This window comes from Ornithorhynchus anatinus, chromosome 2 (assembly GCF_004115215.2).
Source record: "Ornithorhynchus anatinus isolate Pmale09 chromosome 2, mOrnAna1.pri.v4, whole genome shotgun sequence".
Lineage (NCBI taxonomy): Eukaryota > Metazoa > Chordata > Mammalia > Monotremata > Ornithorhynchidae > Ornithorhynchus > Ornithorhynchus anatinus.
Genome location: NC_041729.1, coordinates 79,862,575 through 79,880,079, shown reverse-complemented (window position 1 = coordinate 79,880,079; position 17,505 = coordinate 79,862,575). Strand labels below are relative to the sequence as shown.

At 39.6% G+C, this 17,505-nt stretch overlaps 1 protein-coding gene across 3 annotated transcripts in view; it reads left to right on the top strand.

Annotated features, from left to right (window-relative positions):
* Window positions 1–17,505, top strand: part of STXBP5 (syntaxin binding protein 5) — a 184,524-nt gene that overhangs the window by 65,473 nt on the left and 101,546 nt on the right. For all 3 annotated transcript variants that reach the window (XM_029049699.2, XM_029049694.2, XM_029049688.2), the window contains exons 5-7: window positions 6,985–7,119; window positions 8,437–8,500; window positions 15,298–15,381. In XM_029049699.2, the coding sequence (XP_028905532.1) occupies window positions 6,985–7,119; window positions 8,437–8,500; window positions 15,298–15,381 (283 nt within the window). The remainder of the gene's footprint in view (window positions 1–6,984; window positions 7,120–8,436; window positions 8,501–15,297; window positions 15,382–17,505) is intronic.

The window sequence follows — 17,505 nt, the reverse complement described above, 5'->3', positions numbered from 1 at the left end:
TATTGTTTTCATGCTTTCTGAGTTATGCTTTCTAAGTATTGATGATGGCAAATCAAAAATCACTCATGTGCAATGATTCTGTACATTAGCTTTGTACAAAGAATATCTTGTACAATTTAATTTGTAAAGTTCAAACTGGTTTATTTGATAATTACATTAGGCTGTAAAATGTAGATAAAATGTTACCTGTGTTTTTCAAACATTAATTTATATGACCTTTACAAAGTGTATTAATAGGAGTACATTGGAAAATCTCATTGGAATTTGAATGACAGCTATCAGTTGAAGAGACTATTCTTTTACTTCAGATCCCTCTACTGTTTATTTGAATTCAATTTAATTAGACACATTTTACTAGCGTGTCAGTCGGGGAATATGTCATAGTGGAGTGGAGGTTATGCATCCTAGAATCCTCCTTGAGGGGAGGAATCATCTTTACCTACTCTTTTATATTGTAGCTTATTGCTTAGCTTATTTAATGAGTGCTTATTGTGTGCAGAGCATAAGTGCTTGGAAGAGTGCAATATAACGGAAGGTATTCCCTTCCCACAATAAGCTTATAGTCTAGAGGGGGAAACAGACATTAATATAAATTACAGATATGTACTTAAGTACTGTGGACCTGGGAGGGAGGGAAGAATAAAGGGAGCAAATCAAAGTGATGCAGAAGGGAGTTGAAGGAAAGGACAAGAGGGTTTAGTCAGGGAAGGCCTCTTGGAGATGTGCCTTCACTTTACACACAGTACTTCTCAGTAATTACCACTGGGTAATTAGTCTCCTTCCAGCTAAATACTTAGTGTGTTATTATTATTCTACTAATTTAAAGGTACTAACAAATAGAGTTAACAGAAGAGAGCAGGGACAGAGGGAAAAAGGGAAGAGCTGCTATAGAGCAGGTCAACTGCAGATGAAGGAAGCAAAATGAGTGACCAGAGAGAGCTGGCTCAGACAACTTGGAGGAGGAGAAGAAGAAAGGTCAGTGAGAGACCTGCCCAGAAGGATCCTTTTTATTCTGGCCTCTTTCCTGCTTCCTAGCCATGCCGCGGACAACCAGGTCATGGGAATCATGATAATTCTTCCCATGGAGAAGCAGCATGGCCTGTGAATAGAGCACCAGCCTGGGAGTCGCAAGGACCTAGGTTCTAATCCTGGCTCTGCCACTTGTGACCTTGGCGAGTAACTAACTTCTCTGGGCCTCAATTACCTAATGTTTAAAATGAGGATTAAGACTTTGAGTCCCATGTGGGCTTCCCCATGAGAAGCAGTGTGGCTCCATGGAAAGAGCCCAGGATTGGGAGTCAGATATCATAAATTCTAATCTCTACTTAGCCACCTGTCAGCTTTGTGACTTTGGGCAAGTCACTTAACTTCTCTGGACCTCAGTTACCTTATCTGTAAAATGGGGATTCAGACTGTGAGCCCCACTTGGGACAACCTGATAACCCTGTATCTACCCCAGCGCTTAGAACAGTGCTCGGCCAATAGTAAGCACTTAACGAATACCAACATTATTATTATTATGTGGGACGTGGACTTTATCCAACCTAATTAGCTTGTATCTACCCCAGCGCTTAGTACAGTGTCTGGCACATAATAAGAGTTTAACAAATACCACTTGGGGTGGAAGGGGAGAAAGACTGACAGCCTCACTTAGGTTCCTCTGTGGCACTCCTTGCTACTTCTTTAAACTGTCAAGTGGCTTTCTGGCACTTTTTGATCAGCTGAGAATCTTTTAATTTATATAGTGTACTATTTAACATATTTACAAGACATTCATACTAACAAAAAATTATTACTTTTCCAAATTTCTATTTTGACACCTATATATGGTCAGAAAGTTGAAATATGTTATATGTTTTGTCTAGTTGAGCAAATAACCTCTGGTATTCATTTTTTTAGATTGCTTGTATTTTCTTTTTTAAAACATCCAATCTAAGATAGATGTTGATGAATCAAACTCTTCACACACAGTCTAGAGTTTGTTGCCCATTGAATGTTAGTAGCAATAGATAGGATTTAATTCTAAGCATATTTTTACTCTCTATTAAACTTTGGTACTTGGAAAACAAAGGCATGTCAGTGTGGCTCAGTGGAAAGAGCCCGGGCTTGGGAGTCAGAGGTCATGGGTTCAAATTCCGGCTCTGCCACTTGTCAGCTGTGTGACTGTGGGCAAGTCACTTAATGTCTCTGTGCCTCAGTTACCTCACCTGTAAAATGGGGATTAAGACTGTGAGCCTAACGTGGGACAACCTGATTACCCTGTATCTACCCCAGCGGTTAGAACAGTGCTCTGTATATAGTAAGCGCTTAACAAATAGCAACAGTATTATTATTATTATTGTTATTACAATATATTGGTCTTTAAATTACGTTAAAATATTTCCATATTTAACTTTTTATATATGCATATAATGTCAGTATCACATGGAGTAGAGAGTCTGGGTTTATCTGATATAAATTATTTCTTGAACTATTATCAGCTGAGTTGACCAGAGCCATCTTTGTCATCACTGCATGCTCAACTTGTTGCTAAAAAGGAAGTTCTGCAAAAGTAAAATAGTCAAAACTTAAAATCAGATCTTAAAACCACTGCCTGAATTTTTCAAATACTACTACTTTAAAATTTAGGGTATTGTTCATACTGTATGTTTATTCAGGAGGATGGGTAAGGGAAGAGTTTTGGAGTTGGTCAGATATGGTTATGGAAGATGTTGAAATATATGTACAGGGTGCGGAGGTACTTGAATTCATCAGTAGTTCTGGGTTTTGACAAATACTAGTTATAGTTGGCTACTCTGTCATGTTCATCAAAACCCTCATTGTGACGGGCTTGTGTCGAAGTTGGTGGAACCTCTGTCGAGTCTTGTTAAATGTACTCTTCAGAGATGGGCAGGAGACCACAAAAGGGACCTAGTTGTTGACATTCAAATATGTATCTGATCCTTTGAGGAACCCTTTGAATCCACTGCCCTTTCCTCTCCATCTAAACCACTACTTTGTTGGTACAATCTCTCATCATATCCCTACTGGATTACTGCATCAGCATCCTTTCTGATCTCCCAACCTCCTGTCTCTCCCCACTTCAGTCTATACTTCACTCTGCTGCCCGGATTATCTTTCTACCGAAACGCTCTGGGCATGTCACTCCCCTCCTCAAAAATCTCCAGTGGTTGCTTGTCAACCTTCACGTGAAGCAAAAACTCCTCACTGTTGGCTTCAGAGCGCTCTATTTGGCCCCCTCCTGGTCCCCTCCTACCTCACCTCCCTTCCTTCCTTCTACAGCCCACCCCGTACACTCTGCTCGTCTGCCGCTAGCCTCCTCATGGTGCCTCATTCTTGCCTGTCCCGCTGTCGACCCCTGGCCCATGTCCTACCTCTGGCCTGGAATGCCCTCCCTCCTCACATCTGCCAGACTCACTCTCTTTCCCCCTTCAAAGCCCTACTGAGAACTCACCTCCTCCAGAAAGCCTTTCCAGACCGAGCCCCCCTTTTCCTCTGCTCCTTCTCCCCCCCCATCACCCCTATTCTTTCTCTCTGCTCTACCCTCTTCCCCGCTCCACAGCACTTGTGTATATTTATACATATTTATTATTCTATTCATTTTATTAATGTGTATATGTCTATAATTACATTTATTTTGATGCTATTGATGCCTGTCTACTTGTTTTGTTTTGTTGTCTGTCTCCCCCTTCTAGACTGTGAGCATGTTGTTGGGTGGAGATTGTCTCTGTTATCAAATTGTAGTTTCCAATCGCTTAGTACAGTGCTATGCACACAGTAAGTGCTCAATAAATAAATACATTGAATGAATGAATTCACAGGCTTCAAACATTATGAAAATCCTAGAGGCGATTATTTTGAGTTCCATGCGGATGAAGGCACTGAGAGTCAAGGACCTCAGTGTAAATGGCTGTGAGGAGTAATCCTACTGTTCTGCGCTGTCCAAAAGCCAGAAGTTAAGTAAGGTGTTGGTAGTGTGAAACCTCCAACTAAAGATTTTCATTGGTAACCAGGAATTATGATGGAGAGCCCCATGTGGGATATGGACTGTGTTCAATCTCGTTAACTTGTATCTACCAGTACTTAGTAAAGTGTCTGGCACATAGTAAATGCTTAAGACACCATAAAAAATGCCATCAGGGAATTCTTGTGTCTAGGCAGCATATGGTACAACAGTACATTATAAGAAAGCCAATGTATCCTTCAGAAAATTGCCAAAGTGAAGCAGGGAGGCAGGAAGATTCAGGACCGTACACTGATAGAGCTGTTTGGCAGATTATTGTGAGATCTGCACAGTCTACAAAATCCAAATCCAATGTCTTACCTTATCTGGATCTCTTATCTGCATCATCTATGTGTCATTCAACTTTACTTGGAAAAATAATATTCCTAACGTTGACATTATCTTCCCTTCATCCATTTCCTTCATTGCTGGGATATATGAAGAGACTAGCTGACAATGGGCTATGTAAACCCCTATCTGGGTAGAGAAGCAGTATGGTCTAGTGAGTAGAGCATAGATTTGGATGTCAGAATGACCTGGGTTCTAATCCCTTCCCTACCAGTTATCTGCTCTGTAACCTTGGGCCACTCACTTAACTTTTCTCTGCCTGTTACCTCATCTGTAAAATGGGGGTTAACTGTGAGCCCCATGTGGGACTGTGTCTGGCCTAGTTAGCTTTGTATCTACCTCAGTGCTTAGTACAGTGCCTGGCACATAGTAAGTGCTTAACAAATGCCATTGGAAAAAAAACCCAAAACAATTGGATGGTGAACAAAAAGGAAGTTAAAAAATAGGGGGATGGATGAAACATTGTTAGCATGCTGAAATATCAGCATCAGACAGGGTAACATAACAAACAGATATTGAGAGGTGGACAGCTTTGGCATGCTGCAATCAAGAAAAAATAGCTGTCGTTGAACAGAAGCTTTTAGAAAATCATTCCTTTGAAGCAAAACTGAAATCATCAGTCATTCACTAACAAAACATTCACTAACCAAACAGTTTTTGTGCAAGGTGTGCTTGAGATTCTTATTCCTCCATCTTTTTGAGTCACATCTATATTTTTGAATAAACAATATGTCGGTTTGTATGTGCAAATGTCTTAGTATTCTTTCAAAATCTTCACTAGTGTTTACACTTCGTTTCTCTAATGCTAAGCTTCTCACTCTACCTCGATCTCATCTATCTCAGTGCCGACCTCTTGCCCACATCCTGCCTCTGGCCTGGAGCACCCTTCCCTTCATATCAGACAGATAATTCCTCTCCCCTCATTTCAAAGCCTTTTGAAGGCACATCTTTTCTAAGAAGCGTCCCTGATTAAACCCTCCTCTCCTCTTCTTCCACTCCCTTCTGTGTCTCCCTGACTTGCTCCCTTCATTCATACTCCCTCCCAGCCCCACAGCATATATGTGTATATGTATGTAATTTATTTATGTATATTAATGCCTCTCTTCTAGCCTGTGAGCTCATTGTGGGCAGCGAATGTGTCTATTTGTTGTTATAGTGTACTCTCCCAAGCACTTAGTACGTTGCTTTGCACACAGTAAGTAGAGAAGCAGCATAGCTTAGTGGAAAGAACCCAGCTTGGGAGTCAGAGAATGTGGGTTCTAATCCCGGCTCCCCCACTTGTCTGATGTGTGACCTTGGGCAAGCCACTTAACTTCTCTGTGCCTCACTTACCTCATTTGTAAAATGAGGATTGAGACTGTGAACCCCACATGGGACAACCTGATTACTTTGTATCTAGCCCAGCTCTTAGAACAATGCTTGGCACGTAGTAAGAGCTTAACAAATACCATTATCATCATTATTATAAATACGATTGAATGAATGAATAAAGTATTATTAAGGTCACATCTTTTCCAAGAGGCCTTCCCTAGTTAAGCCTTCTCTTCCCCAGCTTGTTCTCCCTTCTGCCTAGTCTATGCATGTGGATCTGTGACATCTGGACATTTTAGAATCACCCCACTGTCAACTGCACAGCATTTAAGTACCTATCTTTAAAATATATTTTATAAATTATTCATATTAAAGTCTGTCTCTCCCTCTAGTCTATAAGCTTGTTATGGACAGGGAATGTATCTGCTAATTCTTCTGGGCTCACCCAAAAGTTACTACAGTGGTCTGCACATAGCAAGTGCTTAATAAATACCGTTTATTGATGGATTTTTTTTATGCTAGACTGACCTTCATTTGATATATATGTTTGTGTATTGCATATACATATATAAATATGTATACTAATACCTAGATCATTTTTATATATAGCATTATTATCATAGGTATAATATACATACTATATAATAGATATTACCATTATCAGTAATAACAATTTAGGAATTTACTATGTATGAAAGAACCAGTGACTCAATTTCTGAATTTTTCCATGACAGTTTAGTGTTGCAGATAAAATTTTATATTACAATAGGTTTTTCATGACTTACCAATAACTGGGTATTACTCTGCAGTTTTTCATATGGAATTTACATTTCAATATATAGTTATGTAGTATGTGATTTATATATTCAATTTTACTTAAACCTTCAGAAAATAAAGAATAGAGGATGGTAAGAATTATTTGTTTCAGTTCTTATGCAGACCTATATAGCATTTTGATAGCTTATCAATTTTACATTGTCATTGGAAATTTATTATAAAATGAGAAACTGCTTCATTGACCTGAAAGTTTTATTTCAACACTAAGTATTTTTAAATTCATCTATTCTTTGGTTCACTTATCCTGCAGTTCTCATACATTTTAAGAGAAAATGCGCTCTGAGATTATTACTGATCCTGAAATTTTCTCATTTTCAATGCTACCATATGAAGAAGAAATTTTCAGGTATTATAAAGAGGAAATGAGCATCAATTTAGAAACTTTTTTACTTTTCCTGATTTGCTTACATCATTGTTGAATTAATGAAGCAATTATAGGATTTAGAAAAAAAATCCTAATTCTGTTAATAAATTATCTCTTGCAGAATAACATTTTGCCATCTGCCTTTCCAGAGTAAGTGGCTGTATGTGGGTACCGAAAGAGGTAACATACATATTGTCAATGTGGAGTCCTTCACTCTATCAGGCTACGTCATTATGTGGAATAAAGCCATTGAACTGTGAGTTTGATCAAATATTCAATATTTGAAAATGTTAGTGCCATATATAAAGATATCAAATAAAATTAAGTATCAAATACAGTTTTTGCTTTTAATGTTAAAATTAAGAAATGCAATTTTGTTTGCAGGAGTGATCTACTAGTAATCTGTGCAGAAGCAACTTCAAATGCTTTACGTTCTCTCAATGGTTACTAAAGCATCCCTAACTTAGAAATCTATATGAAGCTATTGTGTTTTGAAAACTGAATATTATGGGTTGTCCAAAGAATGATACATTATATGGAACAACCACTGATGGAAACACTGGGCTCATTCATTTGCTTTTGACATATGGAATGTATTGCTTTATGTGTGTGATTTAAAAACATTCCTTGGAGCCTTGGAGGCTTCCTCAAAGTAGAACTGGTCTTTATATAAAATTTTGTTGGAACAATTTTGTGTGTCTTTTCTCCAGTAGGGAAATCTGTTGAGTTGTATATTCAAATCCACATATGGGATACTTGTAGCATCTTTTATTACTATTTCTTGATCATAAATGCTCCAGTCTTTATACCTATATTCTTTAACCTACTCATGCTTTTTATAGAAGCCTAATTTCAAGAATTGCTTCTTAAATATGTGGATATTTGTCATTAATGTGAATTTTTTTCTTTTTGTGCAATATATCATATAATTCCCTAGTAGTATGGGTTCCCATTATCTTTAGTTTCAGTAAGATTACAGTGAAATGAAGGTGATCTCAATGGCAAGTGTCCATGTAATCTGAGAGAGCTCTTTAAGTGGACTTTGAAACTATATAGAGGTTTTAAGGATTGAGGCATGCTTCTTCTTTTGTAATGAACCTTAACCTATCATAATGTTTTTTTGTAGAGGCCCTAACTTCTCAGAGCAAGATGGGGTGGCATTTCTTTTGTGGATTTGTATTAACCCATTGTATTAACCAGGTGGGGTTGCTTTGCAGGACAGTATTACAGAAAAAGATATGGGGTTCTAAGGTGGTTTTTCATTTCATCTGTAGTCCTTAATAGGACAGCAGCCCTGAGTTTCATTTGCCAAGTTCCTTTTTCAGTAAAATTGCTGCTGTCTTATAGACAACCCACCTCTATGTAAAAGCCCAATAATGAAAAATGAAATAACTATTTTAATATTCATTTGTTCACATCCTTAATTTAAAACACTTTATGACATGTATCGAGCTCTAATAAACTTAATCAATATCTTTGAATGTTCTGGATATTTGTCCTCTAAGCCTATTGAAATTTTCAATTTAGAGTAACCTTATTGTATGCTTCTTAAAGTAAACTTTTTCTTCTCCAGGTCATCCAAATCTCACCCAGGACCTATTGTCCATATAAGTGACAATCCAATGGATGAGGGAAAGGTATGTCAAATATGCACATTTTATGAATAAAATTTAGACAAATTATTGTAATAATTCAGTATCTATAAAAGGATTGGAGGAATTAGAACACATTTTGACATAAAATTTGCTTCATATCTTAGAGAGAGCTATTTCTCATGTATCCACCCTCAAATTTGAATGAGAAAATTTGAATGATTTGCAATATAAGTATTTCTTCACCTACATCTTCACCTACAGTGCTCCAGATTTATTAAATAGATATTATTCAATCAATGGTAGTGGTTGAGCACTTACTGTGTTCAAAGCACTGTACCAAGAACAGGAGAAAATACAATGCAGTCAGGTTGGTCACAGTCCTTGTGTCACATGGAGCTTGCAGTTTGAGGGAGGAAGACCATGTAATTTATCCCTATTTTACAAACAGGGTAGCTGAGGCCCAGAGAAGTTCAGCAACTTAAAAATAATAATTGTCATTAGTTGCTTACTATGTGCCAAACACTGTACTAAGAGCCGGGACAGATACAAGATAATCAGGTTCCACATTGGGCTCACAGTGTAAGTAGGAATAAGAGCATGTATTGAATCTCCATTTTGCAGATGAGGGAACCGAGGCACAGAGAAGTTGAGTGACTTGCCCAAGGTCACACAGCAGGGAAGGGGACTTAGTGCGGTGCTCTGCACATAGTCAGCGCTCAGTAAATACGATTGAATGAATACTTGTTTTACTTTCTGGTCTGTCTCCCCCGTTTAGATTGTGAGCCCCTTGTTGGGCAGAGATGATCTTTATCTGTTGCCTAATTGTACATTCCAAGTGCTTAGTACAGTGCACTGCACATAGTACGTGCTCAATAAATACGATTGAATGAATGAATGAATGAATGGAGGAGCTAGGATTAGAACCTAAATCCTCCCATTCCCAAGCCTGTGCTTTTTCCACTAGGTCACGCTACTTTCCTAAAGTCACCTATCAGATGAGTGACAGAGCCAGAATTTGAACCCAGGTCCTTTAACTCCCAGGCCTGTGCTTTTCCCTGTAGGCCATGACGCTGTTCAGCATGGTATAATACAACAATAATAAAAAATATAATAGATGAATGTAATATAAATAGTATAAATAATAAGCAATCTTCTTTGTAAAGACTGTTATGGTCTTAGGAATGGGTCTTGCTGACAGTTTTTAAAATATTAATTACTCTGTATTCCTAGGCATGTATATGAAAGATTTAAAAATCAATAAACTCTTTCCAAAACAGAATCAAAAAATGAAAACTATTTCTAATATCTGTTATCCTGGTTTTAACACTTATAGCTCCGCAGCGTGGCTCAGTGGAAAGAGCCCGGGCTTGGGAATCAGAGGTTATGGGTTTGAATCCTGGCTCTGCCGCTTGTCAGCTGTGTGACCGTGGGCAAGTCACTTCACTTCTCTGTGCCTCAGTTACCTCATCTGTAAAATAGGGATTAACTGTGAGCCTCACGTGGGACAACCTGATTACCCTGTATCTCGCCCAGCGCTTAGAACAGTGCTTTGCACATAGTAAGCGCTTAACAAATACCAACATTACTTGGTCCAATAGGAAATGCATGGCTGTAGGAATCAGAGCCCATCAGTTGTATTTATCGCCTGGAACACTACTCAGCACTTGCAAGAGTACAGTGCAGTAGAAGTTGGTAAACAAATCCTTTTTGCTGTCTGGATGAGAAGATGAGTTCTAGCCTCAGCTCTTCAGGATAGGGAGGTGCCTGCTGGGAGAAAGCCATTAATGATGAAGAGGAAACAAGAATGACCCAGTGGATAGAGCAGGTCCCTGGGAGTCAGAATGTCATGGGTTCTCATCTGAGCTCTGCCCTTGTCTGCTATGTGGCCTTGAGCAAGTCACTGCACTTCTCTGTGCCTCAGTTAGCTCATCTGTAAAATGGGGACTAAGACTGTGAACCTCATGTGGGACGGAGACTGTGTCCAACCCAATTTGCTTCTGTTCATTCAATTGTATTTATTGAGCACTTGCTATGTGCAGAGCACTGTACCCACCCCAGTGCTTAGTAGATTGCTTGGCACATAATAAGTTCTTAATAAATACCACAATCATTTCTTTAGGGTGTTTCACAAGGCAGGCAAGCCCACCAGAATCCTGAAAACTAGCTGTGTAACATGGGCAGCCAAGACCACAGACACTACCAAAGCAACCGTCAGCTGGTTTGTTGAGTGTCTTAAAATCAATGACAGGAGATTCTGCTTGATGTGGAGAGGAATAGCCATCATTAGAGGGTTTTAAGGAGTTGGGAGGACATGAGCAGAATGGTGTTGTAGAAAAATAATATGGGGAACAGAGTGAAATATGGACTGGAGTGGGAAGATGTTAGAGGAAGATGAATCTGGAGACTGAAGCAGTCATCAAGCCAGGAAATGACGAGCAATTGGAAAATGATGGCTGCCATTTGCATAAGATGAGAAGCAGCGTGGCTTAGTGGAAAGAACATGGCCTTAGGAGTCAGAGGTCGTGGGTTCTAATCCCGCCTCTGCCATTTATCCCCTGCGTGACTTTACATAAGTTGCTTAACTTCTCTGTGCTTCAGTTATCTCATCTGTAAAATGGGGATTAAGACGGTGAGCCCCACATGGGACAACCTGATTACCTTGTGTCTAACCCAGTACTTAGAACAGTGCTTGGTACATAGTAAGCGCTTAACAGAAACCATCATCATCATCATAAGAAACAGGGAAGATGATATTGTCTACTGTGATGAGGAAAGTCAGGTGAAGAAGAGGATTTGTGAGAGAAGATGAAGAATTCAGCTTTAGACACATGAACTGTAAGATACTGGTAGGATTTCATGTGACTCTTTTGGAGGAAAGAGGAAATGCAGTACTGCAGAGGATATCTCTCATCTATATCTCTATCTTTGTTTCTCTGGCCATTCCTTCTCAATCTTTCATACACTCCTACTCTGCCTCCCACTCCTAACTGTGAAAGTTCCTCAAGACTCAGTTCTGCATCTCCTTCTATTCTCCTTTGAGAACTCCTTTGCTCCCTTGGTTTTAACTACTGTCTCTGTGCGAGTGATTCCAAATCTATATCTCCAGCCTTGATCTCTCTCCTCCTCTGCAATCTTGTATTCCCTTCTGCCTTTAGGGGATCTCTGCTTGGATGTCCCAACAACACCTCATACGGAATATGTCCCAAAACAGCTCTTTTTCTCCCCACTCAAACTCTGTTCTCCCCCTGATTTTCCCATTGTTGTAGACAGTACTATAATCTTCCCAGTCTCACAAGCCCGTGACCTTGGTGTCAGCCTCGATTCATCTCTCATTTAACCCACATATTCAATCTTTCACCAGATCCTTTCAGTTCAAACTACATAACAAAAGTAAAATCCTCCCTTTCCTCTATCTATACTGCTACCACTCTAATCCAGGCATTTTTCTTATCCCGCCTTGATTACTGAATCAGCCTCGTTGCTGACCTCCCTACCTCTGTCTCCAGGCCCTATTTCACTCTGCTGCCCGGATCACTGTTTCCCCACTCCTCAGCAACCTCCGGTGGTTGACCATCCACTTTTGTATCAAACAGAAATTTCTTACCATTGACTTAAAAGCACTCAATCAGCTCTCATCCTCCTGTCTTATCTCCTGATTTCCAATCACGACACAGCCCGCACACTTGGCTCCTCTAATGCCAACCTACTCACTTTACCTCGGTCTCATCTATCTCTCTGCCGTCACCTCTTCCATGTCCTGCCTCTGGCCTGGAACACCCTTCCTCTTTGTACCTGACAGACAACCACTCTTCCCACTTTCAAAACCTTATTTAAACACATCTCCTCCAAAAGACCTTCCCCATCACCCTTCATTTCCTCTTCTCCCACTGCCTTTTATGTTGCCTTTGCATGTAATTTTGCATATTTTTTTTCACTCCTCCCTTAGCGCCACAGCACTTACTTTATTGCCATTGTTCTTTTTATTGCCATTGTTCTTGTCTGTCCGTCTCCCCCGATTAGACTGTAAGCCCGTCAAACGGCAGGGACTGTCTCTATCTGTTGCCGACTTGTTCATTCCAAGCGCTTAGTCCAGTGCTCTGCACATAGTAAGCGCTCAATAAATACTATTGAATGAATGTACATCTCCGTAATCTAGTTATATTAATATCTGTCCTTCTTGAATGTAAGCTATTGTGGGCAGGGGAACTTGTGTGCAAACTCTGTTACACTGAACTCTCCCAAGTGCTTAGTCCTCTAGATTATGAGCTCACTGTGGGCAGGGAATGACACTGTTGTTGTATTGTACTTTCCCAAGCACGTAGCACACAGTAAGTGCTTAATAAATATGATTGAATGAATGAATACAATGCACTTCACACAGTGAGCGCTCAATGAGTACGATTAAACTGAGATGTTGGACCTAATGAAATAGACTTGGGAGTCATCTGCATAAAGATGATAGCTAAAAACCATAATTTACTTTCCTAAGCACTTAGTACCGTGCTCTGCATGCAGCAAGCACTCAATAAATTAAGCACAGTTTGACGATGGGATTGGGGTGAGCGAAGAGTTAAAGGTTGCAAGTCTTAAAGTATATGGTAAGGAGTCTGTGCTCTACTGGTTGTCCTTTTATGTCTCTGGTGGTTCTTTCTCAGGCTCCTTCGTGGGCTCCTCCTCCCCCTCCCGTCCTCTAACTGTAGGGGTCCCTCGAGGTTCAGTTTTTGGTCGCCATTTATTCTCCATCTACCCTCGTTCCCTTGGAGAATTCATTTACTCTCATGTCTTCAACTATCGTCTCTATGTGGATGACACCCAAATCTATATCTTCTCCCCTGTTCTCTCTCCTGCCTCAAATCTCCTGCCTTCAGGACATCTCTCCTTGGATGTCATCCTGCCACATAAAACTCAGTATGTCCAAGACAGAGCTCCTTATCTTCCCTCCCAAACCCTGTCCTCTCCTGAACATTCCCATCACTGTGGATGACACTACCATCGTCCCCATCTCACAAGCCCTCAACTGTGGTGTCACCCTTGACTTCCTTCTCTTATTCAACCCACTTATCCAATCCGTCACCACATCCTGCCGGTCTCACCTTCACAGCCTTGCCAACATTCCTCTCCATCCAAACCACTACCACATTAGTACAATAACTTATCTTTTTCTGACTGGATTACTGCATTGGCATCCTTTCTGACCTCCCAACCTCCTGCTTCTCCCCACTTCAGTCCAAACTTTACTCTGCTGCCTGTATTATTCTTCTACAGAAATGTTCAGGGCATGTGAATGGGAAGTTCAGTTTTGTACATATTTGAGGTGCTGACAAGTCATCTCAGTAGAGATATCCGGAAAGTAAGAGGAGTTATGGGATTGAATAATTGGAGAGAGGGCAAAGTAAGGGAGTTAGATATTAATAGCCTAGTTGAGGTTTGTCCATAACTTATGAAGTGAAAGAAACTCCCTGTGTTTTATTTTGGTATTTTTTTGATGGTATTAATTGAATACTTATTATGTTCCAAGCACTGTCCTAAGCACTGGAGTAGATATAAGTGGGACACAGTCCCTGTCCCTCAGCTCAAAGTCTAGGTAGGAGAGAACGAGTATTGAAACCCCATTTTTCAGTTGAGAGAACTGAGTCACAGAGAAGTGCCCAAGGTCTTGCCAAGGAGTTGCCCAAGGTCACATAGCAGATAAGTGGCATAGCTGGGGTTAGAAACCAGGCCACACTGATTCTGATTCTATTCCATTCTGTTTCCAGTGAAGATCAAGCTGTTCATGTGCTTCCTGAAATGTTCTGTGCTTCAATATATGCATAGCTGAGGAGTTGTGAATCCTTCCTTAGGGAAATAGTGTAAATTCTGCCACTTGTTATTTTGTAATATTTTGTTTTGAAAAGTTAATAAATTCATACATTATTTAAAATTATTCTTTTTCTTTATATTTTATTTGACACTATTCATTCTTTTTTCATAATGAATATTAACTTTTCCCACACAATGCATTGTAAAAGCAAGGATGAAAATGAAAATTCCTTTTACTGGCAGTTGAGCAGGCATTCCCATGACAGGTGGGAGTACCCGTGAGAACTAGTGACAAGTCAGCCAGAGCAGGGCTGGGGCAAAATCATTTTCTTAATGGAACGAACATTCTGCACAAGTTTTCTGCGACCAAATCTGAGTTCCCGTTTGTTTTAGTTTATTTTGAGTCCTATTTAAAAGACATCAATCAGTGGTATATATTGAGCACTTGCTCTGTGCAAAACACTGAACTAAGTACTTGGGAAAGTATTACAAAAGTAATCTTATGTTTAGGAACCAGCTCCTTAATTGACTATCTTTTTTATCATGTAATTTCATCTGTTTGCTTTTTGTTTGGCCATAAATTGGTAGTGACAACGCAATATGTATCTAACACTCAGGAAGTTTGTGTGGATTAGAATGGTATATTGTTAACTGAAGGTGGTGAAAATGATTATGAATGTATCCACAATTTGGGAAAATCTGTTCTGTTATAAATGGTAGAGGAGTTGAAAGTCTACTCTTTCGACTGAACAGAAATACCATTAAAAATTTTGAAGGTAGTGGCAGTTTAGGAATAAAAAAAGTACCCAAGCGTGGCGGAAGTCTAATTGGCAAAGGCAAATATACCAAGAAAAATAGACCCACATTATGTGTTCCTCATTGTGAAGAAAAATTTAATAATTTCTGAAATTTAATCACTGTAAAAGAACATTGTTCGTATCACTAAAATGTTCATTCTAAACATGTTTTATGTATGTAACTTTTCCTTTGCATTGGTAGAATGTAGTAGTAATCCTTTTCTTTCCCTCTTGCCCTTATAGCTTTTGATTGGCTTTGAGTCTGGAACAGTGGCATTATGGGACCTCAAGTCTAAGAAAGCTGACTATAGGTACACTCATGATGAGGTAATTGGAACATATCTTCTGATTTCATTATTTGAAAAAAATGAATATTGATTTTTTTTTCAAGCAATAATGTTTATATTTTTTGTATCATCTAATAAATTGGTTACTATTCCTTTCTTTATACTCAGTCCTTTATAGCCCTCTATAGCTGCGTAGTCATATTCACTGAGTTCTTTCTGGGGGCAGAGCACTGTACTAAGCATCTGGTAGAGTACAATATAACAGAATGGGTAAACACATTTCCCGCATGGGCAGGGAACATGTCTATCGATTCTGTTGCATTGTATTCTCCTAACTGCTTAGTACAGTGCTCTGCATGCAGTAATGGCACAATTAATGCCATTGATTGAATCTCTGTAAAGAGTTTAGCTTTTTAGGAGCTAAAGTTGAGCAGGGTGTTACCTCAGGATGAGCTGTGAATGTCCAGGTCCGTGGAAGGTGCATATGTTAATTTATATGTAAATGCAAATTTTTCAAATTATATTTTTCTCCCTCTCATTCTGTACTTATTTTATTGAACTTCTATGTAAACAAAGAAAAAAATTCATATAAAAAATTCCTTCAGTTCTTAAGATGGGCTTTCTAGTTTCCCAAATAATGTTTTCAAAAGATGGAGCAGCAAATAACTCTTCCATTTGTGCTAGGCTAGGTTAGCATTTTTATGAAGGTTTACTCTATAGTAGAAGATGAGTTTTCAAAACTTCTTGGTGCTGAGCATAAGTAAAAAATTTGGGTAATCCCAGTAAAGTAATGAGTTCATGTGAAAATGCAAATCATAATCACTCAGAAATTATTGTGTGTCTACTTTGTATAGAATAGTATACTGAACATTTTGTAGAGTACAGTAGAACTAGGAGATACCCTCCCTTCAAAAAGCTTGCAAATCTAATAAGAGAATCAGACATTAAAGTAAGTTCCATATAGGATGAAGTAATATTAGTAATACTAGGCACTTTGTGGAGAGTACTATACTAAGTACTTAGGGGAGTAAGTTCTGAAGGACTTTGAAGAGGGATGGAGTTGTGGTCTGTTCGATATAAAAGGGGAGGGAGTTCCAGGCATGAAAGAGGCACCGTGGCCTAGTGGATAGAGCACGGGCCTGGGAGTCAGAGGAACCTGGGTTCTAAACCTGGTTCTGCCACTTGTCTATTGTGTGACCTTGGAAAAGTCACTTAAATTCTCTGTGCCTCAGTTACTGCTTCTGGAAAACAGGGATTTACGATTGTAAGCCTCATGTGGGAGAGGGACTGTGTCCAATCCGATCACCCCAGTGCTTAGAACGGTGCCTGGCACATAGTAAGCAATAAATACCACAATTATTTTTATCATTAAGGAAGACAGGTGAGTAGTTGAGGTTGAGAAGAATGAAGAGTGTGAACTGGGGTATAGTGGAGGAAGGTAGCTTTAATTTCAGTGTTTTTTGAGGGCTCCTCCTCTGCTTCCCACCTCTTAATACTGGGAATTCCTCAGGGTTCAGTTCTGGGTCCCCTTCCATGCACTTGCCCAACTGGCTGTGACATTTTGGCTAAGTCATGGAAGGAGGTAACTGGGCAGTGCAGGAGCAGCAGGCAGGAGTAGCGAGATCTTCATGGGTAGCTAGCCAGAGGCAGCGGCATCAACTTGTAAGTAATTAAACCCATTAAAATACTAGAAGGAGATGTGGGAGATCCAGGAGACCAGGAACCTATCCAGGTGAAAGATGGGAAAGCAGGAAAGGGAGGGATTGAGGCTAGGGTTGCACTGGGTTGGTATACCTTGACAGAAAAGAGGTAATATTCGTATGTATTTCCCCCGACAACATTTTCTGAATGTCACCTAAAATTTACTGAGTTGCCAGGTAACTCTGTTCATTGCCCACAGACCTTTCTGGGATCGCTAATCATTCAATCAAGGAGCTTACAATCTAGGGGAGAGGAAGAAAGAATTGATAATAGAGGTAGGAGTAAGTCACTGAGGGTAAAGCTACATAAATAAATTCAGAAGGAGGTATTAAATTGGGGGAATGGCTCCTGGAAGGCATATAATTGTGGAAGGTCTTTGAAGATAGGGAGAGCTGTAGTCTCTCAAATATAGAGAAGGGACTTGTAGGCAGGTGGGAGGACATGAGTTAAAGCTTGTCAGCAA